At 42.3% G+C, this 24,210-nt stretch overlaps 1 protein-coding gene across 6 annotated transcripts in view; it reads left to right on the top strand.

Annotated features, from left to right (window-relative positions):
• Positions 1 to 23,527, top strand: part of LOC311113061 (ELAV-like protein 2) — a gene marked incomplete at both ends in the record, with an annotated part of 38,934 nt that extends 15,407 nt beyond the window's left edge. For 2 of the 6 annotated variants that reach the window (XM_084156200.1, XM_084156196.1), the window contains 5 exons: positions 5,921 to 6,024; positions 12,432 to 12,585; positions 15,983 to 16,208; positions 17,725 to 17,763; positions 23,197 to 23,527. In XM_084156200.1, coding sequence (XP_084012326.1) covers positions 5,921 to 6,024; positions 12,432 to 12,585; positions 15,983 to 16,208; positions 17,725 to 17,763; positions 23,197 to 23,527 — 854 coding nt within the window. The remainder of the gene's footprint in view (positions 1 to 5,920; positions 6,025 to 12,431; positions 12,586 to 15,982; positions 16,209 to 17,724; positions 17,764 to 23,196) is intronic. The other 4 variants (XM_084156195.1, XM_084156197.1, XM_084156198.1 and 1 more) reach the window with 3 other exon arrangements.
• Positions 23,528 to 24,210: the final 683 nt, after the last annotated feature.

Raw genomic sequence — 24,210 nt, forward strand, 5'->3', positions numbered from 1 at the left:
TGAGTTTACCTGTATGATCACATCCTTTTATGCTCAGTTGGTTTGAGAAGGTGTAGTGTGTGCCGAATGAGATTGTCTGATATGTTTTCTCTGGAAATAACACATTTGTTGTACCTCAACTTTGCAGCCTTGATAAGGTGTGAAATAATCGTTAGCATTTAGCCCTGTTGGCTATCTAAATAGGAGTCTGAAGGTGTCATTTTACTCTTGCAATGCACTAGTGCTGTGAGAACGCACATAACAATTTTTATAACGGGGCGAGTTAAATTATTATTTGCAACTTTACTTTAACAGTTTCCGTGAGGAGGAACTTTGGTTTTAGTAAACAGCGTAAAACACACAATGCGATCACAAGCTGCAGTAGCAGCTCATCTATTTAGAATGTTAGGGTGCATTTGCTCCCAGCGCATGTATGTTTGGGAATGGAAAATGTCTCTGTTGACCACAGAGGAAACCTAGTGTTGGAGCTAGAGCTGAGCGATATGGACAAAAATCCATATGACGATAAATTGACTGAATTATCACAATGATGATAAATTGAACAATATGGTAACATTTTTATATTACCCTTCTACTACTTTAAATGTTGTGGCTATCAATTGTCCCGTTAGCAATAGCCCATATTAGCAGACTTCAAACTTCACACGCCTTTTAGTAAAGGCTACTTATCGATATCAGTAAAATGTCATCGATAATTGGTCTCTTCAATTTTCGGTTTATAATCTCAGCTCTAGTTGGAGCCCTCTCATTCTCATTCTCATAACTTTACTTTCCATACTGCATGCACATCTCTGTCCTAATTTCTCTTCATTTTATGTTTGACTGGATGGTGATTCAAAGTGTCTCCTGTGGCAGTGTATTTAGGCTAATCAACCTACCCCTGTATGCTACTTGTGCTAGGTACCTCAAATGTTAGGTCATCACCAGACATCCTGAGAGATTAATATTTTTCTCCCTGCTTTGGCTCATCCTGGACCTTTCATGTCCACTCTCCTTTAGCTTGCAGCCATAGACTTAACTCTGTGCTGGGTGCAATCTTCCTGTTTAAGTCTGCATCCCACCGGATCCCCTTTGCCCCCACTGCCTGCAACGACTGGGGAGCCAATTACAGTATAGGCAGATGTTGGAGGGAGCCCAATCGGAACAAAGGGAGTGCGAAGTATACATAGGAATGCTTAATTTCTGCCTCAGATGTGTAGTTTTCTCAACATAGCACAACCCAGTGAGAGAGGCTTTGCTTGCCCTCCAGGCTCAAATAGAAGTGTCATCTCACCAGCTTCTTTCAAAGGCTCACTGTGTTTCTCCTGGCTATAGCACTCCCCGAGATGCAAGGTGAATTTAAGTTTATTAACTGTTCATCATACAAGCGGAGGAACCCGTGCAAGCAATGACTCACGGTGATATCCCATATTGAGCCAGAATGGGAGTGAAGCACCAATTTATAGCATGTAAGATGGCAGCATCTGTTTGAAGAGGCATCTAGAAAGCCAACCCCTCAAACCCTTGTTGAATCTGCATCCCCCATTGCATTTCATGTGTATGTTTAATGTCGTTAGTATTAGTTTTCTTTTGTGGCCATGTTTTTGAACTAAATTTAAACGGGTGGTTTGTGCATGCTACCATGGGATTATGAAAATATCGAGATGGGCAAAGATTCTTGGCATAGCCGAATAGTTGTCTGGGTAACACTTGACAACCAGTGTCATAGCACGTTACGACATGGTCATAACCATGTCATAATATGGTTATAACACTGGCAATACCCATATATATACTAAATTATATATAAAAGTATGTGGACACCCCTTGAAATTTGTGGATTCGGCTATTTCAGCCACACCCATTGCTGACAGGTACAGTTTAAGTTGGAAGTTTACATACACTTAGGTTGGAGTCATTAAAACTTGTTAACAAACTATAGTTTTGGCAAGTCGGTTAGAACATCTACTTTGTGCAAGACACAAGTAATTTTTCCAACAATTGTTTACAGACAGATTATTTTACATACATTAAGTTGACTGTGCCTTTAAACAGCTTGGAAAATTCCAGAAAACGATGTCATGGCTTTAGAAGCTTCTGATAGGCTAATTGACATAATTTGAGTCAATTGGAGGTGTACCTGTGGATGTATTTCAAGGCCTACCTTCAAACTCGGTGCCTCTTTGTTTGACATCATGAGAAAATCAAAAGAAATCAGCCAAGACCTCAGAAAAATAATTGTAGACCTCCACAAGTCTGGTTCATCCTTGGGAGCAAACGCCTGAAGGTACCACGTTCATCTGTACAAACAATAGTACGCAAGTATAAACACCATGGGACCACGCAGCTGTCATACCGCTCAGGAAGGAGACGCGTTCTGTCTCCTAGAGATGAACGTACTTTGGTGCGAAAAGTGCAAATCAATCCCAGAACAACAGCAAAGGACTTTTTGAAGATGCTGGAGGAAACAGTTACAAAAGTATCTATATCCACAGTAAAACGAGTCCTATATCGACATAACCTGAAAGGCCGCTTAGCAAGGAAGAAGCCACTGCTCCAAAACCGCCATAAAAAAGCCAGACTCTGGTTTGCAACTGCACATGGGGACAAAGATCGTACTTTTTGGAGAAATGTCCTCTGGTGTGATGAAACAAAAATAGAACTGTTTGGCCATAATGACCATCGTTATGTTTGGAGGAAAAAGGGAGGTCTTGCAAGCTGAAGAACACCATCCCAACCGTGAAGCACGGGGGTGGCAGCATCATGCTGTGGGGGTGCTTTGCTGCAGGAGGGACTGGTGCACTTCACAAAACAGATGGCATCATGAGGAAGGAAAATGATGTGCATATATTGAAGCAACATCTCAAGACATCAGTCAGGAAGTTAAAGCTTGGTCGCAAATGGGTCTTCCAAATGGACAATGACCCCAAGCATACTTTCAAAGTTGTGGCAAAATGGCTTAAGGACAACAAAGTCAAGGTATTGGAGTGGCCATCACAAAGCCCTCAATCCTATAGAATTGTGTTGGCAGAACTGAAAAAGTGTGTGCGAGCAAGGAGGCCTACAAACCTGACTCAGTTACACCAGCTCTGTCAAGAGGAATGGGCAAAAATTCACCCAAATTATTGTGGAAGGCTACCTGAAACGTTTGACCCAGGTTAAACAATTTATAGGCAATGCTACCAACTACTAATTGAGTCCCACTGGGAATGTGATTAAAGAAATAAAAGCTGAAATAAATCATTCTCTATACTATTATTCTGACATTTCACATTCTTAAAATAAAGTGTTGATCCTAACTGAACTAAAACTGGGAAGTTTTACCAGGATTAAATGTCAGGAATTGTGAAAAACTGAGTTTAAATGTATTTGGCTAAGGTGTATGTAAACTGCTGACTTCAACTGTATATAAAATTGAGCACACAGACATGCAATCTCCATAGACAAAGATTGGCAGTAGAATGGCCTTATTGAAGAGCTCAGTGACTTTCAATGTGGCACCGTCATAGGATGCCACCTTTCTAACAAGTCAGTTCGTAAAATTTCTGCCCTTCTAGAGCTGCCCTGGTCAACTGTAAGTGCTGTTATTGTGAAATAGAAATGTCTAGGAGAAACAACGGCTCAGCCGCGAAGTGGTAGGCCACACAAGCTCACAGAACAAGACAGCCTACTGCTGAAGCACGTAGCGTGTAAAAATCGTTACAACACTCACTACCAAGTTCCAAACTACCTCTGGAAGCAACGTCAGCCCAATAACTGTTCCTCGGGAGCGTTATGAAATGGGTTTAAATGACCAAACAGCCGCACACAAGCCTAAGTTCACCAATGCCAAGGGTTGGCTGGAGTGGTGTAAAGCTCACCGCCATTTAGACTCTGGAGCAGTGGCTGAATCACGCTTCACCATCTGACGAATCTGGATTTGTCAGATGCTAGAAAAACACTACCTGCCCGAATGCATAGTTCCAGCTGAAGTTTGAGGGAGGAGGAATAGTGGTCTGGGGCTGTTTTTCGTGGTTCGGGCTAAGCCCCTTTAGTTCCAGCGAAGGGAAATCTTAACGCTACAGCATACAATAACATTCTAGATGATTCTGTGCTTCCAACTTTGTGGCAACAGTTTGGGGAAGGTCCTTTCCTGTTTCAGCATGACAATGCCCCCTTGCACAAAGTGAGGTCCATACAGAAATGGGTTTTTGAGATCGGTGTGGAAGGATTGGCATGCACAGAGCCCCATCGAACACCTTTGGGATTAATTGGAACGCAGACTGTGAGCCAGGCCTAATCGCCCAACATCAGTGCCCGACCTCACTAATTCTCTTGTGGCTGAATGGAGGAAAGCCCCCACAGCAATGTTCCAACATTTAGTGGAAAGCCTTCCCAGAAGAGTGGAGGCTGTTATAGCAGCAAAGGGGGGACCAACTCCATATTAATGCCCATGATTTTGGAATGAGATGTTCGACAAGCTTACTTTTGGCCATGTAGTGTATTTACAGCTGTTGTGACATATTGCGTTATTTTATGGCTGGTAATGACACCTACATGCATGTCAAAACCCAAATGTTTGAAAGTTTAAGGTATTTTGTTGTAATTAATTATTTCGTTTTATTTTTTTTAAACATTTTTTTATAACTTGTCAAATACACTTGATGACACTGTCAAGAAGCATTATGACCATCATAATCATATAAGCCAGATAAGCCTATCACGTACATGCCCTTATGTCAGTCAAAAAGAGGGTGTCTAAAATCTGCTCCTGCATTCATCACAGTCATCAGCAACAGAGTATAAGGGTAGGTACATTTCTGACATCAATGTGTGCGCAATTACAATGATAATTTAATATGGTACATTTCAGAAAATGTTATAATTGTTGTGGAAATTATTACACACATGGACACTCGAAGTCAATATTAAATTAATCATTGTTAGCGCGCTGGAGAGGTTCCAACAAACTTGATGCACAATAGTGAATATCTGTCAGGAGCTGTAACGGAGCAGTCCTGTTAGTTCTCTTATATACTTACACAAAGTAATATTTGCATGATTTAGCTTATTCATTATTCGTAATAATTGATCAACATTTGCTTCGTTCATGTGACCGACCCAATACTGGGTCAGGCATGTGACCGACCAATACCTCACAAGGCTTCTTCTCTCTAAGCTGAGACCTTAACTAAGATATATTTCGTTCTCAAAACAAGGGTCTGGGCATACTGACAAATTGCAGATACTGATGGTGATGATTCTGAACACAGAAAACGGTTATTAGAAAAGCACGAACAAAGAACACATAAATGTATAAATAGAGAACCACCAACATTGTTTCATAACATAAGTAGGCTATGGTGCAATGGAATGTTTTACCTTGTGGGGTAGGTTTTGTGGGTTTTGACACTTATGTTGGTGTCATAACCAGCCATAAAATAACACTGTCACAACAGGTCTAAATATGCATCACGACAGTGTTATAACCATATTATGACTGGTTATGACCGTGTCATAACGTGTTAAGACGCTGGGTTTCAAGTAAAGTATTACCGTTGTTTCAAATGCTGACAGTTTGTATGTGGCTTCCTGTGTTAGAATATCCTGTGGTTGAAAACATTTTGATTGAAAGGGGTTGGCAATCTACAATATTTTGCTGTGCTGTCACTGGATAGGAAGTAGTTGTGTTTAGGGCATCAGGGCTTGAATGGATTGGCAGTAATTAGTAATTAATTCACTTTTTTTTTTTGTGACGCACCATTGAGGCTTCAAGTTCATCATATGCCCTTTTTAAATTTGAACTACTGTATTGTATTCTACATCTTGTGTGTCCGTATCTTGTGTGTCCGTATCTTGTCTACTACATTGATGTGGCCTACTATGTGTGTGTGGGCAAGACAAACCTGATCTGACCAAAGCCAAGCTTAGAAATTCTAATTGGTTTGTTTTCTGATTGCAGGGCAAAGCCTAGGTTATGGATTTGTGAATTACGTGGACCCAAAAGATGCAGAAAAAGCCATCAACACCTTAAATGGCCTGAGACTTCAGACCAAAACCATTAAGGTAAGCGCCTGATCTCTATCGGGTATCGCATGTGAGTGTTCATTCAATTGTCCAGCATGATGGAATTTTAACCTGATAGCTTATTCTATTCTAAGTACACTGAAAAATATATAAACGTGTTGGTCCCATGTTTCATGAGCTGAGTATTTGTCTGTAATTCCTTTTGTGTGTGAAAAACTCATTCTGATTGGGTGGGCCTGGCTGCCCAGTGAGTGGGCCTATGCCCTCCCAGGCCCACCTATGGCTGCACCCCTGTCCAGTCATGTGAAAGCCATAGATTAGGGCCTAATGAATGTATTTCCTTTAAATGAACTGTAACTCAGTAAAATCTTTGAAATTGTTACATGTTGCGTTTTATTTTTTTGTTCAGTATAAAAGTCATTTCCATGTTCCATTCACTTAGTATCTAGTGGCAAAAATCAAAATTTCATGGTAGTTGTGTGCTGTCCATGTTTTAACATCCTGTCTGGTATTAAGGTGTTGCGTTGTGAGGAGAGAGCCTTTAATAACTGTGTCGCTATGAGGCCTCAAGTAGAGCAGAACTGTTTCTATGGTTGCATGTGCTGCCTTAGCTCGTAGAGCGCCTGTTTATGATGCCGGTACAGGGAGGTGGCTCACTTACTAGCATTCATCTGGCAGAGCAGGTATAGATAGATGTGCTAGAGAAAAAACAAATGTGCTTCATACAGTGAATCAGGACCTGTGAACGCTGGGACTGATTTATTGGATGCGATTTTCCTTGGGCCGTACATAAACAGCATTGGCCTGATCTCGCGGGGGATTGCAGGGGAAAGAAAAGGGCTGTTTGCAAAACTGTATTGAGCGATAATGAAGGGATTTTGAATGACACCAAATTGTGTAATGCAAGCTTGATTACCGTTAATGTATATCGAGGATGTGGCGAGCGCCATTGTATTTGCATGAATCAAACATAACACAGCTTTTTCCCCCAGCCCCCCTCTCAACCTCAACTAGAACACATGATCTGTTAAATTTTTTTACATCACCTGAAATTCTCCAGCTGCTCTGTCAGAAGTGCAAATAAACCCCAGTGAGCCAGCAGAATATACTTTGCAAGTATTAGCATCAAGTGCAGTGTGAAGGTGAGACTGGGGGAGTAAAGGAGGGGGGGTGGTTCGATACTTTCGCCTGTCTTTCCTTTAGGTTAGGGAGAGGGGGAAGTACGTGAGGGAAGTGTATGGGGCGGGGGTTTCATCGATCGGGGAGCACCAAAAGGGATCCTATTTGGAGGTTTAATTAAAGCAAGTGAATTTTATTGATACAATCCGTCAGGCAAGATTGCAGAGAGGGTCTTGGTGGAGGACCATTTAGCGGATCTGACACTAATTAAATACGGCCGCGGTGCACTGGCCAGATAATAGACGGCCCTGTCTCTCACACAGACCTATAGGCAGCTACGAGGGCAGCCCAGACCAGTGTGGGCAGCCCAGTGTGGGCAGCCCAGACTGCTCCACACTGTCCCCACACACTGGCGTACTACATACTTAAACTGCATACTATTTAGCACGTACCATTTAGTAAAAGGTATGCCACGGCCGCATCGCAGTAGCAGCTCATGACTGGCCGAGGAGGTGGGGCGGGGCTGAGTGCTGGTGGAATTTTCAGAATACCACTGTACTTTCTTACATGAAAGGGGAGGTTAACTTGGCCCCAGACAATCGATCTGAGATCTACTTAAGTTTAGTCGTTTTTTGTTATTTTTTGCTTTGACCCCCGAGTATAAGATCCTGGCGTTTAAACCATGCTCGATTTTCAAAAATTCACATACTCGATTTCCGCATACTGAGAATGCTTCATGTGCGATTGCGTTGTTTCCCGTTATTCGTTGATTTCGGCATCCCCATATCTAATTGATCAGCTGTTGTCAAAGCCAAAAAGAGTATGACATCAGTCATTTAAAGTATACTCGATCTATTGAACATTATTTTTTCGCATACTCTAAAGGCCTACTATTTAGGACGCAAGTATGGGTATTCGGACACAGCCACTCTCTCCACACCTAAACTCTCACTGTGTGTGTGTGTGTGTGCCTGCATAGAAGGATGTTATCCTCAGTAAATAAATTGATAGGACTGTTCAGGGATGTAATGATGTATTGACCCTCAGGTAGAGTAGATTACTATCTGGTACCTTCCTGTTTTTTAGTACGCGGATGTGTTTTCGGAAACATGTATTTATGACTACGCTGGAGATGTTAGTTGGGCCCAGTGTTTGAGAGGCAATACACCCTCACAGGTTGTGTGCAGAAAACATATGATGGGTTTCTGAAAACGAATGGCTATTTTGGTCTACATGTAGGCATATATTTCTCCCCTCATTCAGTTCTGTACACAGGTATGACCTCTGGAAACCATGCTGCCTTGCTCTCAGCTCTATCCATCAAGTCTAACACAGTTGTTCCCCCAATACTCTCCCAACATCCATACCAACTAGGGTTGGGCATTTGAAGTTATTTCACTATTTGAATAATATCATGGCATTTTTTGGGATGTCCGGATAGTTTCAATAAAATAAATGCTCTTGACCAATCATAACGACAAAAATGCAGAGGGCAAAGGTAACACAACAGCGGACAGCTGCTATTTTCCAGTAGGTTTTGGCTAACCGCAACAGTGAAAGAGAAGTCTGATGTTCGCCATGATGGAACTGATTCTGTTTCAAAAAAGTTTTCTGGTGGGTGTTTTACATTGATCTGTGTCAGGTCTTGTGGAACCTCTGTAAGGTGTGTGCCTGTAATAGCAATTTGAAGTGGGGAAAATGTCATAGTCTACTGTTGTCAGGGCTGACTGGAGGGCTAAATGTGACCCAGCACCTTGATTCGGTCCTATGTAGCAAAATTTGAAATTGTTTTTTTACATTGGCTAAAAGTAGAGACTCAGGGCTAGTAAATTGAATTTCATACATTGCAGTTGAGGAACAATGAGAAAGTAAGTCTGCTTTGAAAGTTGATAAACTTGTAACCCCACTTTTGAGAATGTTTTAGTACACCTACTGGAGAGCTCTTTTTTTGTCTACACCCATTCAGCATAGTTCACACCCTCTTAAGCCTTAGTTCACACCCCCACCCATCTCTTTAATGATTCACGTGTGAAGCCATGTGCGAAATAGTGACTAAAAGTGGTGAAAGTAGTAGCAAAAATACACTATCTAGTCCTTGGTCTGTATCCTAATCTGACTTTGGTGCAGGTCATGTTCTTCACATTACAGTCTCTGGTAAACACACACTATATCAAATAAAATCTCAGTTTATTTGTCACATGCACAGGATACAGAAGGTGTAAATGGTACAGTGAAATGGTTACTTGCATAGTGTACTTTTTTTGTTTAGACCCATAATCCCCACCCATAGTACCATGCATGAATCTGCAGGTACCTAAAGATAGCTAGCTAACATTAGGCTATAACTAGCAATGCAAATGGCTTTCTGACAAAATGTAGAAACACATAATATCTGGAAATGTATGGAAATGACTCTTAACCCTATACAGTGCCTTTGGAAAGTATTCAGACACCTTGCAAATGTATTAAAAATAAAAACAGATACCTTATTTACATAAGTATTCAGACCCTTTGCTATGAGACTCAAAATTGAGCTCCGGTGCATCCTATTTCCATTGATCATTCTTGATGTTTCTACAACTCGATTGGAGTCAACCTGTGGTAAATTCAATTGATTGAACATGATTTGGAAAGGCTCACACCTGTCTATATACGATCCCACAGCGCATGTCAGAGCAAAAACCAAGCCCTGAGGTCAAAGGAATTGTCCGTAGAGCTCCGAGACAGGATTATGTCGAGGCACAGATCTGGGGAAGGGTACCAAAAAATGTCTGCAGCATTGAAGGTCCCCAAGAACATAGTGGCCTCCATCATTCTTAAATGGAATAAGTTTGGAACCACCAAGACTCTCTTCCTAGAGCTGGCCGCCCAGCCAAACTGAGCAATCTGAGGTGAAGGGCCTTGGTTAGAGAGGTGACCAAGAACCCGATGGTCACTCTGACAGAGCTCCAGAGTTCCTCTGTGGAGATGGAAGAACCTTCAAGAAGGACCACCATCTCTGCAGCACTCCACCAATTTGGCCAGACGGAAGCCACCAGATTCTCTGGTCTGAATGCGAAGTGTCACATCTGGAGGAATCCTGGCACCATCCCTACGTTGAAGCTTGGTGGTTACAGCATCGTGCTGTGGGAGTGTTTTTCAGCGGCAGGGACTGGGAGACTAGTCAGGATCGAGGGAAAGATGAACAGAGCAAAGTACAGAGATCCTTGATGAAAACCTGCTCCAGAGCGCTCAGGACCTCACACTGGGGCAAAGGTTCACCTTCCAACAGGACAACGACCCTAAGCACACAGTCAAGACAATGTAGGAGTGGCTTCGGGACAAGTCTCTGAATGTCCTTGAGTGGCCCAGCCAGAGCCCGGACTTGAACCTGATCGAACATCTCTGGAGAGACCTGAAAATCGCTGTGCAGCAACACTCCCCATCCAACAGCTTGAGAGAATCTGCAGAGAAGAATGGGAGAAACTCCCTAAATACAGGTGTGCCAAGCTTGCAGCGTCATACCCAAGAAGACTCGAGGCTGTAATCGCTGCCAACGGTGCTTCAACAAAGTACTGAGTAAAGGGTCTGAGTACTTATGTAAATGTGATATTTCAGTTTATTTGTAATATGCAAACATTTCGAAAAACCAGTTTTTACTTATGATTCAATCCATTTTAGAATTAGGCTGTAACGTAACAATGTGAAAAAGTCAAGGGGTCTGAATACTTTCCGAATGCACATGGGTAAACGCTTCTCCCTATCTGTCATGGATGCCAAGGTTGCCCTTAGTTTGAAGATGAAATCCGGAGACAGGTTTTTTAAACCACAGCCGTCTGTGTTCTCTTTTTGACTCCAACTGCATTTTGCAATCATACTCTGCTTCCACCGGGCATTCCACTGATTTCAAAACTGTCAACTTCTTCCGTGACAACACTGTTTATCGCTGTTTCTTCCCCATCACTGTCATCAGAAGACTCTACAATGTATGGATCAATGAAAATGTTTTAACCTAAATCAGGGATTTCCCCATCGTTTGATACATTTTCAGAGTCAGAGCGAGTCAGCATGGCATGATCGTCCTCCAGAAAGTAGTCCTCCACATTTTTTTCCCACTGATCTTTGTCGATACCGCCTGTTAAATTCAGTTGTGTGCAGTAGCAACACTTGCTGTTCTTCATGAGATCTTTCAAAAAAGCTGCGGTAGAAAGGATTATCGACACAAACTGAGCAGCTCATGTTATAGACAGAAGCATGCTACACGGCAGACCAATCTGAACTCGTCTCTCGGCATCTCCAGCCCATCCATTATCTCAGCCAATCATGGCTAGCGGGAAGGTTCCCGTCCTTTTCCGTGGCTAAACCAACTAAGCTCGTTATTTATTTATTTATTCGTATTTACAGATGGCATACACATTTGTTATTAAGGCACATGAATGTTCACATGTTCCAGAAGGCATTTCTGGGCCAAAATGCATTTTGCTAAAAAAAAAATGGATTTAATGTTCAAATGCCTCATGTGATGTAGTGACATACGCCTAGCTTCCTGGAACGGGTCACAAATGCACTATAATAATACACTTTATTTTTATGTAAAACGCAACATAAAAGATAATGTAAGAATTTATTTAAAACATTCAAATATCATGGTGTATCCTTGTATGGAACAATTTTAATTTAAACAATGTGTTTTCATTGTTAAAATAGACCTATAATTTATTCTCTCCAAAAATTAACACTCAAGTGAAAGAATACTAATTCCTAATACAAACCTCCCACCAAAACCCACATTTATTTTGATCCCTAAAATAAAATGTATATTAAACAAGCCTACTAAGCGTCTGTCCTAGAAAAAGAGGCCCTGAAACTAAGGTTGGAACCTAAAATGTTATGTTTTCATCAGTGCAGAAAACACTTAATGTCACTCCTACCCTGGCTCTGCTCCCTCCCCGCTGTTCAGACGCGGCCTTGTTTGTGGAACATTCCAGAAGCCATCAGGGAGACACCAAGACTCATGAATATGGATTTCCCCATAATTGTGGCAGAAGTATTTTATTGTAACGAAATCAGCAGTCTAAATCGGCAACCTGTTCGGAGGGGCGAGCGAGCACTGGATGTTTATCATTGGATTCAGAGCTTTTAATTGGCCCTACACTTGTTAGACATAACAAACACGGGAGGCTTTGGAATTCTTCTCTTGTTTCTCCACTGCTGGTCGTGTGTAGAGGGTGTCACCACCATTTCTCAGTTAGGTCACTAGTGGCATTCTTCAGTGTGAAGTGTGTGTGTGTGTGTGTGGCTTTTACTAGAAGACACTAACATGTCTCTTGTAATTGCTCCCGCTCTAGGTTTCCTATGCTCGTCCAAGCTCAGCCTCCATTAGAGATGCAAATTTGTACGTCAGTGGCTTGCCAAAAACCATGACTCAGAAAGAACTGGAGCAGCTCTTCTCGCAGTATGGACGCATCATTACCTCACGCATTCTGGTGGACCAGGTGACCGGTGAGTAGGAGCCCCCCCCCCACACACACACACACACACACACACACACACACACACACACACACATATCTGGCATACAAACAAAATGCCTCAGCCAGGCCTCAGGAATACATATCAGAGGTGGCAGTATGCGGTCCCAAATAAGCAATTTTCCGCTGCAGACATTCATTAAATATGAATAGCTGCATGAAATATGAAACCCACCCCCACCCCTTCTTTCCCTCTCCAACCTCCCCCTCTCCCCTCATGTCCTCATTGCCCCTGAAGGTGTAGCTGTAATGCCTGTTTCATGGCAGAAAATACAATTCATTTACAATTGTTATAATATCCATTTCTAAACTGTCATGTGGAAATGGAATCTGTACACTCCTAATAAACAGAATTTCTATCGCGGAGACATTTCCCACCCCCTCTCTGCTGCAGACAATATTCTCCCTGGCAAGGATTAGGGACAATGCTTCCATATGTACAGCACCAGTCATTCAAGGGTTTTTCTTTATTTTTACTATTTTCTACATTGTAGAATAATAGTGAAGACATCAAAACTATGAAATAACACATGGAATCATGTAGTAACCAAAAAACTGTTAAATCAAAATATTTTATATTTAAGATTCTTCAAGGTAGCCACCCTTTGCCTTAATGACAGCTTTGCATTATCTCAACCAGCTTCATGAGGTAGTAACCTGGAATGCATTTCAATTAACAGGTGTGCCTTGTTAATGTGTGGAATGTCTTTCCTCCTTAATGCATTTGAGCCAATCAGTTGTGTTGTGACAAGGTAGAGGTGCTATACAGAAGCTAGCCCTATTTGGTAAAAGACCAAGTCCATATTATGTCAAGAACAGCTCAAATAAGCAAAGGGAAACGACAGTCCATCATTACTTTAACACATGAAGGTCAGTTAATCCGGAAAATTTCAGGAACTTTGAACGTTTCTTCAAGTGCAGTCGCAAAAACCATCAAGCCCTATGATGAAATTGGCTCTCATGAGGACCGCGACAGGAAAGGAAGACCCAGAGTTACCTCTGCTGCAGAGGATAAGTTCATTAGTGACCATCCTCAGAAATTGCAGCCCAAATATATGCTTCACAGAGTTCAAATAACAGACACATCTCAACATCAAGTTCAGAGGAGACTGCGTGAATCAGGCCTTCATGGTCGAGGCCTTCATGGTGGAATTGCTGCAAAGAAACCACTACTAAATGACACCAATATGAAGAAGATACTTGCTTGGGCCAAGAAACACAAGCAATGTACATTAGACCGATTGAAATCTGTCCTTTGGTCTGATGAGTCCAAATTTGAGATGTTTGGTTCCAACCACCTTGTCTTTGTGAGATGCAGAGTAGGTGAACGGATTATCTCTGCATGTGTGATTCCCACCGTGAAGCATGGAGGAGGAGATGTGATGGTGTGGGGATGCATTGCTGGTGACACTGTCTGTGATTTATTTAGAATTCAAGGCACACTTAACTAGCATGGCTACCACCACATTCTGCAGTGATACGCCATCCCATCTGGTTTGGGCTTAGTGGGACGATCATTTGTTTTTCAACAGGACAATGACCCAACACACCTCCAGGCTGTGTAAGGGCAATTTAACCAAGAAGGAGAGTGATTGAGTGCTGCATCAGATGACCTGGCCTTCACAATCATCCGACCTCAACCCAATTGAGATGGTTTGGGATGAGTTGAACTGCAGAGTGAAGGTAAAGCAGCCAACAAGTGCTCAGCATATGTGGGAACTCCTTCAAGACTGTTGGAAAAGCATTCCTCATGAAGCTGGTTGAGAGAATGCCAAGAGTATGCAAAGCTGTCAAGGTAAAGGGTGGCTATTTGAAGTATCTCAAATATAAAATATATTTTGATTTCTCTACCATAAGCCCCCTCAACGTTGCTGAGGAGTATTTCTGTCTGTAATAAAGCCCTTTTGTGGGGGAAGAAAGAATTCTGATTGGCTGGGCCTGGCTCCCCAGTGGGTGGACCTCCCAAGTGGGTGGGCCTATGCCCACCCAGAACCACCAATGGCTGCGCCCCTACCCAGTCATGTGAAATCCATAGATTAGGGCCTAATGAATTCATTTCAATTGACTGATTTCCTGCTATGAACTGTAACGCAGTAAAATCTTTGAAATTGTTGCATGTTGTGTTTAAATTTTTGTTCAGTATAATTTGATGCCAAGGCAATTTTGGGTTGTTTTTATATAAGAACGTGACTGCAGAGCAAGTGACTACTTACTCATATATCCAGTCAGTTTTCGAGAAGGAATCTTATTCCTGCTTCCCCGTCTGCAAATATGTTGAACCCGGTGGTTTGACTACAGGGATATCATTGACTTGTGGGGTTTGTGGTTCTGATTTTGAAAAGGAAGACTTACATTTCAAATATCAGGTGTAGGCTTGATGTTTCAATGACTGTTTGACCACAAATGTGTTTGTTATGCTGCTCATCACTTTATTTTCTGCCAAGTATGTTGGCATGGCCTTGCAATAGACAGCACGACCAAGTGGACTGGGGACAGCCAGGAGACATCAGGCCAGGTAGTCCTGAGGCATGGTCCTAGGGCTTAGGTCCTCCGGGAGGGGAGAAAGGGAGAGAGGGAGAGAGAGAGAGAGAGAGAGAGAGAGAGTGAGAGAGAGAGAATTAGAGGGAACATACTGGAGGCTGAGACGGGGGGGGGGGGTCGGGAGACACTGTGGCCCCGTCCGACAATACCCCCGGCCAGGGCCAACCAGGAAGGATATAAACCCACCCACTTTGCCAAAGCACAGCCCCCACACTACCAGAGGGATATCAACAGACCACCAACCTACTACCCTGAGACAAGGCTGAGAATAGCCCACAAAGATCTCCTCCACTGCACGAGCCCGAGGGGGCGACAAACCGGACAGGAAGACCACGTCAGTGACTCAACCCACTCAAGTGACGCACCCCTCCTAGGGACGGCATGGAAAGCACCAGTTTGCCAGTGACTCAGGCCCCGTAATAGGGTCAGAGGCAGAGAATCCCAATGGAGAGACGGGAACTGGATAGGCAGACCATTCCATAAAAATTGAGCTCTATAGGAGAAAGCTCTGCCTCCAGCTGTTTGCTTAGAAATTCTAGGGACAATAAGGAGGCCTGTGTCTTGTGACCGTAGCATACGTGTAGGTATGTACAGCAGGACCAAATCGTAGAGATAGGTAGGAGCAAGCCCATGTAATGCTTTGTAGGTTAGCAGTAAAACCTAGTATATCGTGCTGCCTCACGTTACAGAAACAGAAGATAGACTCCTTCCCTATGGCCAGTTCTGGCTCGGACAGGGCTTACTTACTATAATGACATGTAGCTAACCAAGTCACTCAGGGTCACGATATTGCATCCGTCTAAACATGTGACACTTGCGGTCCCCAGGTGTCTCCAGAGGAGTGGGTTTTATCAGGTTTGACCGGCGAATCGAAGCAGAAGAAGCCATCAAGGGCCTGAACGGCCAAAAACCGCCAGGCGCTACAGAGCCCATCACAGTGAAGTTTGCCAACAACCCCAGCCAGAAGACCAGCCAGGCACTGCTCTCCCAGCTGTACCAGTCGCCCAATCGAAGGTGCCCCGGACCCCTTGCACAGCAGGCACAGCGCTTCAGGTAAAGGGGCACACCAAAAACAAACCCACTTACCTACCGCATTCTGATTAGACCTAAACAAAGTCATAGCCAACCTACAATGATATGGAATCAATTTATTCCTCACAGGTGAAAGGAATTATAGGGCCCTATAAAATCTGTTGAATTTTTCACCTTGTTCCATTTAGTTTTATCCCAAATTCCGTTTTCTCAGTTTTGTTTTTACAGATTTCAGATTTGTCTGTTTTTCAGGTTTTCTCAAAATCTAACTTTTTTTAAAAGAAAAACAACAATGTGATGTTCTAAGTCCACAGCAATGGTTAAACCATTTACATTTTTGGGTGTAGATACCCTTTAATTCAAGTGTGCACCAGCAAGAGACTGGCTTGGTTAGCAGTGTTTCTGTAGCACGCACGTGATTGCGGATTGATGCAAATAATCATATCATTCTGCCAGGTTAGGCATAGACTACTTTGTAGTTAACATTTAATATAAAAGGTTTTTGGGAAAGCTTTTCCATCTACCAGAAGACGGTTGTCGTTAGCATCATCGTTAACGGCTACACAAAGTGGTAGACAAATGCACGTACACAGACGGGCGCCATTCCCACGCCGTTGCCTCTTCATGAAAGTTGAAAGAAAATACGATTAACTTATGCATTTTGTACATATCATAATCTTGGGCAAATTAATACATTTTCTAATAAATTGAATACATTTTGTTGATTTCCTACTTAAGTTCAATCGGTTTTTGAACAGTTTTAATGTCTGGATTCTGTGATTCCGTCCTCGTTCTCCTCATCGATTTTATAGGGCCCTAGAATTCGCATTTGAATTGTCTCACTTAAAAGTGGAATACTATAGGCTACATTACGCTACAACATTGTTTTACTTAACAAAACATCCAGTGTTATTCAGAATACTGATGGTATTCATGTTTCAACCATATGTACTTTGCCGTGTTCCTCCTGTTGCAAATATCTCATCTTGTTTAACGTAAGCGTGGGTTTGGGGGATTTTGCAAATTTTGGAGTTGAGTATTTTGGTCATTGAAACACTTGACTATTGGAAAGCCCCCTTGAATAAAAGGCAAACACTCTGTAATGGGCTGTCCAAATTGACTTAACCATTTGATTTTTGGCAACCTTTTAATGGAATTGAATGTATTCTAATTCAAACTGTCATGTAAGCCTAATACTTTAACCATACTTTTCTTCCTTAGTGACTCTCTTCGTATTTGCGTATTTTATTAATATGGGTGCACTTGCAGTTCATAATGGCTTTTTATTCCTTTTCATCATGCTTTTTGACCATATAATGGTACACGTTTGCCCTTTACACTGACATTTGTGTGAATATACTACACATCATAAACAATGTAATTTGGAAGTAATTTCCCTGGGGATATCCTGAGAGTGAATTTGCTTTAAACTCTCGTACATCTGCGCATTGGCATCTTTAATGAATGTGTTCAACTTCATCAGTGTTCTGTAGAATACAGTATGTGCTTCAACTGAACTCCACTTTCTTCATTTCAGGTTGGACAATCTGCTAAACATGGCATACGGAGTCAAGAGGTAATTTATCTATTTTTACTGATATTTTATACAAGATTTCTGTGTCAAAAGTGGACATAGCAAATTTCGATTGGGCTATATTCCTCAGAAAATGTCAGTTGCGGCAATTATGCATAAGGACAAATTTTGACACGTGTGTTTTCCACCCGAGATTGTGTCTGTTAGGCCTAGATCTTTTTCCATGACAATGTTCAGCAGTGGATGTATAGGCTGTTGGTTTGAGCGATTCAGGGGTGAGTGTATGGCATTCATTATAGCGACTACAATTGAGGTTGGTGGTGAATGAAATATTCTGGCATTTGTGTAAACTAGTGCGTGTTTGTATGTTGCGGGTATGTGGAATTTGACTGTGTCTGTGTGTGTGTGTGTGTGTGCGTGTGTGTTAAGAAGAGCGTGTCATGGGGGGAACACTGCTGCGCTCTGAGGCTGATTCACGCTGGCAGGAGAAAGGCCAGTGACAGGTCACATGTCACACAGTAAGCACATACCTGATCCTATAACCCTGGGCACTCTTTCTTCCTCTCACTCTTTCCCTCTGCCTACTCTACATGCACTGCCACTGGGGCTCATCTCTGAATTTTCCACTTTCATTTGAGATCTGACTGATTGAGGCGGTTTAGTTTTAGAACAGTCACAATAGGTTAATTTATTCACTGTAAAGGAACGTGTCTGCCCACAGACCTTGAATTAATACTGCTTTTCCTCATAGTTCTCCATTGCGCTCCGTGTCAAACTTTGTCCATTATTGACAATTGTGTCCTGTTTTAAACAACCGAGCAGCGGTGTTACATCAGCCGCCTCTCAGGAACTTCAGACTCCAGTATGGCATTTTGTTTGAGCTTAATTTCCCACACTGCCTTCCTGAAGTGTGATTGAAGTGTAATCCTTCAGAAGTTAAAACGCCCTTCACTGGGTGATGGTAGACTTGTGATTTCTCTCCCCCACTGCTTGTGGGCTGGTGTCTTGGTTGCCAAATCCCAGGGTCATTGATGCTCTGAGCACACCTGTCATAGTGCATGTTCCCTGAGAGGCCAACTGGAGCAGCTAATCTAATCTGACACTGCCGAAATAATTCATGCCCTCCTGTGCACTTTGCTTTTTGTTTCCTCAAACTACATAACCACGATTACCTACGAGCTGTGATTTTGGCGGACTTAATTATTGTCTATGTAGCCTAAATCCCAATTTCATAGGGAGCGACTTCCCTCCTGGTTTTTGAGATTTTCCAGGAAATTTTAGAACTGGGCCATTTTAAGGTCTAGTGTAGTCAAACATGTCATTTTCATGTGTTTTCTATACACTGAGTGTACAAAACATTAAAACCTACTCTTTCCATGACAGACTGACCAGGTGAAAGCTATCATCCCTTATTGATGTCACGTGCTAAATCCACTTCAATCAGTGCAAATGAAGGGGAGGAGACAGGTTAAAGAAAGATTTTTAAAACTTGAGACAATTTACATGGATTGTGTATGTGTACTATTCAGAGGGTGAATGGGCAAGACAAAAAATATAAGTGCCTTTGAACGAGGTATGGTAGTAGGTGCCAGGCGCACCGGTTTGTGTCAAGAACTGCAACGTTGCTGGGTTTTTCACGCTCAACAGTTCACGTGTGTATGAAGAATGGTCCACCACTCAAAGGACATCCAGACAATTTGACACAACTGTGGGAAGCATTGGAGTCAACATGGACTATCATTCCCGTGGAACGATTTTGACACCTTGTCCATGGCCAAACTGCCAAAGGTGCTTCAACAAAGTACTGAGTAAAGGGTCTGAATACCTATGTAAATGTGATATTTCCAGTTTTTTTCATACATTTGTTTTGTTATTATGGGGTATTGTGTGTAGCTTGATTGGAGGGGGGAGGGGGAAGGGGGGACAATTTAATCCACTTTAGAATCAGGCTGTAACGTAACAAAATGTGGAAAAAGTCAAGGGGTCTGAATACTTTCCGATTGCGCAGTATCTACAGAAATAATACTCCTTTCTCTTGCTCACATTGAGGGAGAGGTTGTTGTCCTGGCACCACACTGCCAGGTCTCTGACCTCCTCCCTATAGGCTGTCTCATCATTGTCGGTGATCAGGCCTACCACTGTTATCATCAGCAAACTTGATGATGGTGTTGGAGTCGTGCTTGGCCAAGCAGTCGTGGGTGAACAAGGGAGTACTGGAGAGGACTAAGCACGCACCCCTGAGGGGCCCCAGTGTTGAGGATCAGCGTGGCTGTCTACCCTTACCACCTGGGGGCGGCCCATCAGGAAGTCCAAAATCCAGTTGCAAAGGGAGGTGTTTAGTCCCAGGGTCCTTAGCTTAGTGATGAGCTTAGTGAAGCTGCAACAATTATGTTGCAGCTTCAGCAACACGGACAGCATGATAGACACCGTTGATGTTCTGTGGTGGTCGCTGCAGCAGGGAGGAGAGAAGAGGCAACGGGTGCTAGTCACAGCCACACTTTTTTTTTTTTACACAGCACAGCAAGTCTGAGCCAGGCCCGGCACAATCAAATCTGTTGTGGTCAGACTCCCACTAGTCATTTGTGTGTCTTAATTATTTAATCAAGCAGTTTGCTTAAAGCATCAGACAAGCTCAGTGTATATAGTTGATTTGATTAAAACACATTTCGAGAACAGACTACTCTTGGTCGATAAAGATTTTTTTTTTGTCTGTGACAGCCCTAGTTTGCAGTATACTTGTTGAAGGGGGTGTGTCGTCTACCATCATTCACTTCCGGAAGTTTACTCGAAATACGAGTGAAACAGCCCTTCACCTCATTTTGGTATAACGTCTTTGGTCTGACAGACGTTTACGTGACAACCAGAATGCATTGTATGATGTCAACAAACATGGCGACACACATAGCTGGCAATTAGTTCAGCATTAGCTCATCATAATCAGTACAACCTTAAAAAAATATATATACACACGTGTCCATTACAATCTATGCAAGAATCGGAATGCATGATTTGTCACCAGTACTTGAAAACATGTTAATAAAACAGTAAATACATTATGCTGTATATATACTTACGGTGTGCTACAGTAGAAATGACAACACAATATGCAGAAACTATAATGATGAATTAATAAGGCACTTACTTTGATAGGAACGCACACTTGTCCAAAGTTATTATTTGTAGTGAAGGCAATGCAGGCGCCAGCTGGAAAATGTGCCAGGGAGGAAAAAGTTTGTGCTTGGGCTCAGTAATGGCTCAAACGTAAATTGTCCGCAACAGTGAAATGGGCTACAGTGAGGGAAAAAGTATTTGATCCCCTGCAGATTTTGTATGTTTGCCCACTGACAAAGAAATTATCAGTCTATAATTTTAAAGGTAAGTTTATTTGAACAGTGAGAGACAGAATAACAACAAAAAAATCCAGAAAAACGCATGAATGTTATAAATTGATTTGCATTTTAATGACGGAAATAAGTATTTGATCCCTCTGCAAAACATGACTTAGTACTTGGTGGCAAAACCCTTGTTGGCAATCACAGAGGTCAGACGTTTCTTGTAGTTGGCCACCAGGTTTGCACACATCTCAGGAGGGATTTTGTCCCACTCCTCTTTGCAGATCTTCTCCAAGTCATTAAGGTTTCGAGGCTGACATTTGGCAACTCAAACCTTCAGCTCCCTCCACAGATTTTCTATGGGATTAAGGTCTGGAGACTGGCTAGGCCACTCCAGGACCTTAATGTGCTTCTTCTTGAGCCACTCCTTTGTGGCCTTGGCCATGTGTTTTGGGTCATTGTCATGCTGGAAAACCCATCCACGACCCATTTTCAATGCCCTGGCTGAGGGAAGGAGGTTCTCACCCAAGATTTGACGGTACATGGCCCCATCCATCGTCCCTTTGATGCGGTGAAGTTGTCCTGTCCCCTTAGCAGAAACACACCCCCAAAGCATAATGTTTCCGCCTCCATGTTTGACGGTGGGGATGGTGTTCTTGGGGTCATAGGCAGCATTCCTCCTCCTCCAAACATGGTGAGTTGAGTTGATGCCAAAGAGCTCGATTTTGGTCTCATCTGACCACAACACTTTCACCCAGTTCTCCTCTGAATCATTCAGATGTTCATTAGCAAACTTCAGAGGGGCATGTATATGTGCCTTCTTGAGCAGGGGGACCTTGCGGGCGCTGCAAGATTTCAGTCCTTCACGGCGTAGTATGTTAGCAATTGTTTTCTTGGTGACTATGGTCCCAGCTGCCTTGAGATCATTGACAAGATCCTCCCGTGTAGTTCTGGGCTGATTCCTCACCGTTCTCATGATCATTGCAACTCCACGAGGTGAGATCTTGCATGGAGCCCCAGGCTGAGGGAGATTGACAGTTTTGTGTTTCTTCCATTTGCGAATAATCGCACCAACTGTTGTCACCTTCTCACCAAGCTGCTTGGCGATGGTCTTGTAGCCCATTCCAGCCTTGTGTAGGTCTACAATCTTGTCCCTGACATTCTTGGAGAGCTCTTTGGTCTTGGCCATGGTGGAGAGTTTGGAATCTGATTGATTGCTTCTGTGGACAGGTCTTTTATACAGGTAACAAACTGAGATTAGGAGCACTCCCTTTAAGAGTGTGCTCCTAATCTTAGCTCGTTATCTGTATAAAAGACACCTGGGAGCCAGAAATCTTTCTGATTGAGAGGGGGTCAAATACTTATTTCCCTCATTTAAAATGCAAATCAATTTATAACAGTTTTGTTGTTATTCTGTCTCTCACTGTTCAAATAAACCTACCATTAAAATTATAAACGGATCATTTCTTTGTCAGTGGGCAAACGCACAAAATCAGCTGGGGATCAAATACTTTTTTCCCTCACTGTACTTCTATGTGAATTAATGAGGAGGCGGAACGCACCTCAATTTGAACTGTTAGAAAATAAAACTTGTTAGAAAATAATTTGAAATTGACAAGTTGAAACAGCCTATAGATAATTAGCAGGCAGCGTGCCTTGGTTTGAGGGCAGTGTGCGTTAACTGTCCTGTTGCGTAACAATCACATTTTGGAACAGTGAGTACATTCCGACATCACTCGCATCAAAAAAATTGCGCAGTTGCGAGCGTTATAGATATTTGGAACTCATGGGTGAAAAGTTAATTGTTACCCAGAAATTATATCATATTGAGATAGAAACTGCTGCATTGGACGTTTAAGGAAGTATGCAATTTTTTGCCTAAGGTGGTCAAGTGGCAATGAGAAAATGGGGTCAATTTTGGTGTTTGGCGTAGCTCAAACTTAATGTAGCCATGTACATGCAGTTGAAAGTGATTGTGTCAAGTGAACATCTTTTTTGTGCCGTTAGATAAAACCTAAAAACAATTTAATGAGTTCAATGAAAAGTCACTGAAATACCAGCAGTTTGTAGTTCATGCTTGTCAGTGATGCCTGTCTGCTGTCTGGGTTTTGCATTGACCCATGCTTGTCTTTGTGTTTTACAGCAGGTTCTCCCCCATTGCCATCGATGGAGTGACCAGCCTGGCTGGCATCAACATCCCGGGGAATGCGGGCACCGGCTGGTGCATTTTTGTCTACAATCTGGCTCCGGATGCAGACGAGAGCATCCTGTGGCAGATGTTTGGACCATTTGGTGCCGTCACAAACGTTAAAGTCATCCGCGACTTCAACACAAATAAGTGCAAAGGGTTCGGATTTGTCACCATGACTAACTATGACGAGGCAGCCATGGCCATCGCCAGCTTGAACGGATACCGCCTCGGGGACAGAGTTCTGCAAGTCTCGTTCAAAACCAACAAAACGCACAAAGCCTAATCTCCATCTCAGATTGTTTATAGAAAACTCTACAGAAAATGGAAAAACATTAAATGGAAACCTACCGACCATAAACTTTCTACATTAGTAAAAATATCTTTGTAAATCAGTGTTACGAAGGGAAACTATATTTAGCGTCCAAAGTTTTCTTTGTTTTCCTTCATTGCTAGGCTTTGCAACTTCTTAAAATACTTTGCGTTGAACCAGAAAAAATACTTCAGGTTGTCACACCTGTAATGTTGCATTCAATTGCAGTCTTTAAAGATAGACCTTTTAAAATGTTACTACAGCTTATTATTTTTTTGCTGCACATCTGCTTTGAACCATTATGTCTTGTAAGGCTTTGTGATTATTTGTAAAAAAAAAAAAATCTGTGTCCTGATTTGCCTTAGGTGCGTTTGGGTCTTAATTGGTTAAAAAGTATTTATTTTGGATTATTCATAGTTTTTCTTATTTTTGTAAGTATTTTGTTTATCATAATATGAGTTGTTTATTGATTGGCTGCATAATGTTGCTTATTGTAAAATGTAAATAAGACAAAAAAAAGAATAACCTAAAGCAGTAACTTGCCAAAGAGCTATGAAACTCTTTGATGTGGGTTTAAAAAGCATCTATTTTTATAAAAAATGAAAATTTGGAGACACTTTTTACTGGACCTGGAACAAATATTTTGACTTGGATAC

This window comes from Coregonus lavaretus, assembly GCF_964263955.1.
Source record: "Coregonus lavaretus genome assembly, chromosome: 39".
In the NCBI taxonomy this organism is placed as follows: domain Eukaryota; kingdom Metazoa; phylum Chordata; class Actinopteri; order Salmoniformes; family Salmonidae; genus Coregonus; species Coregonus lavaretus.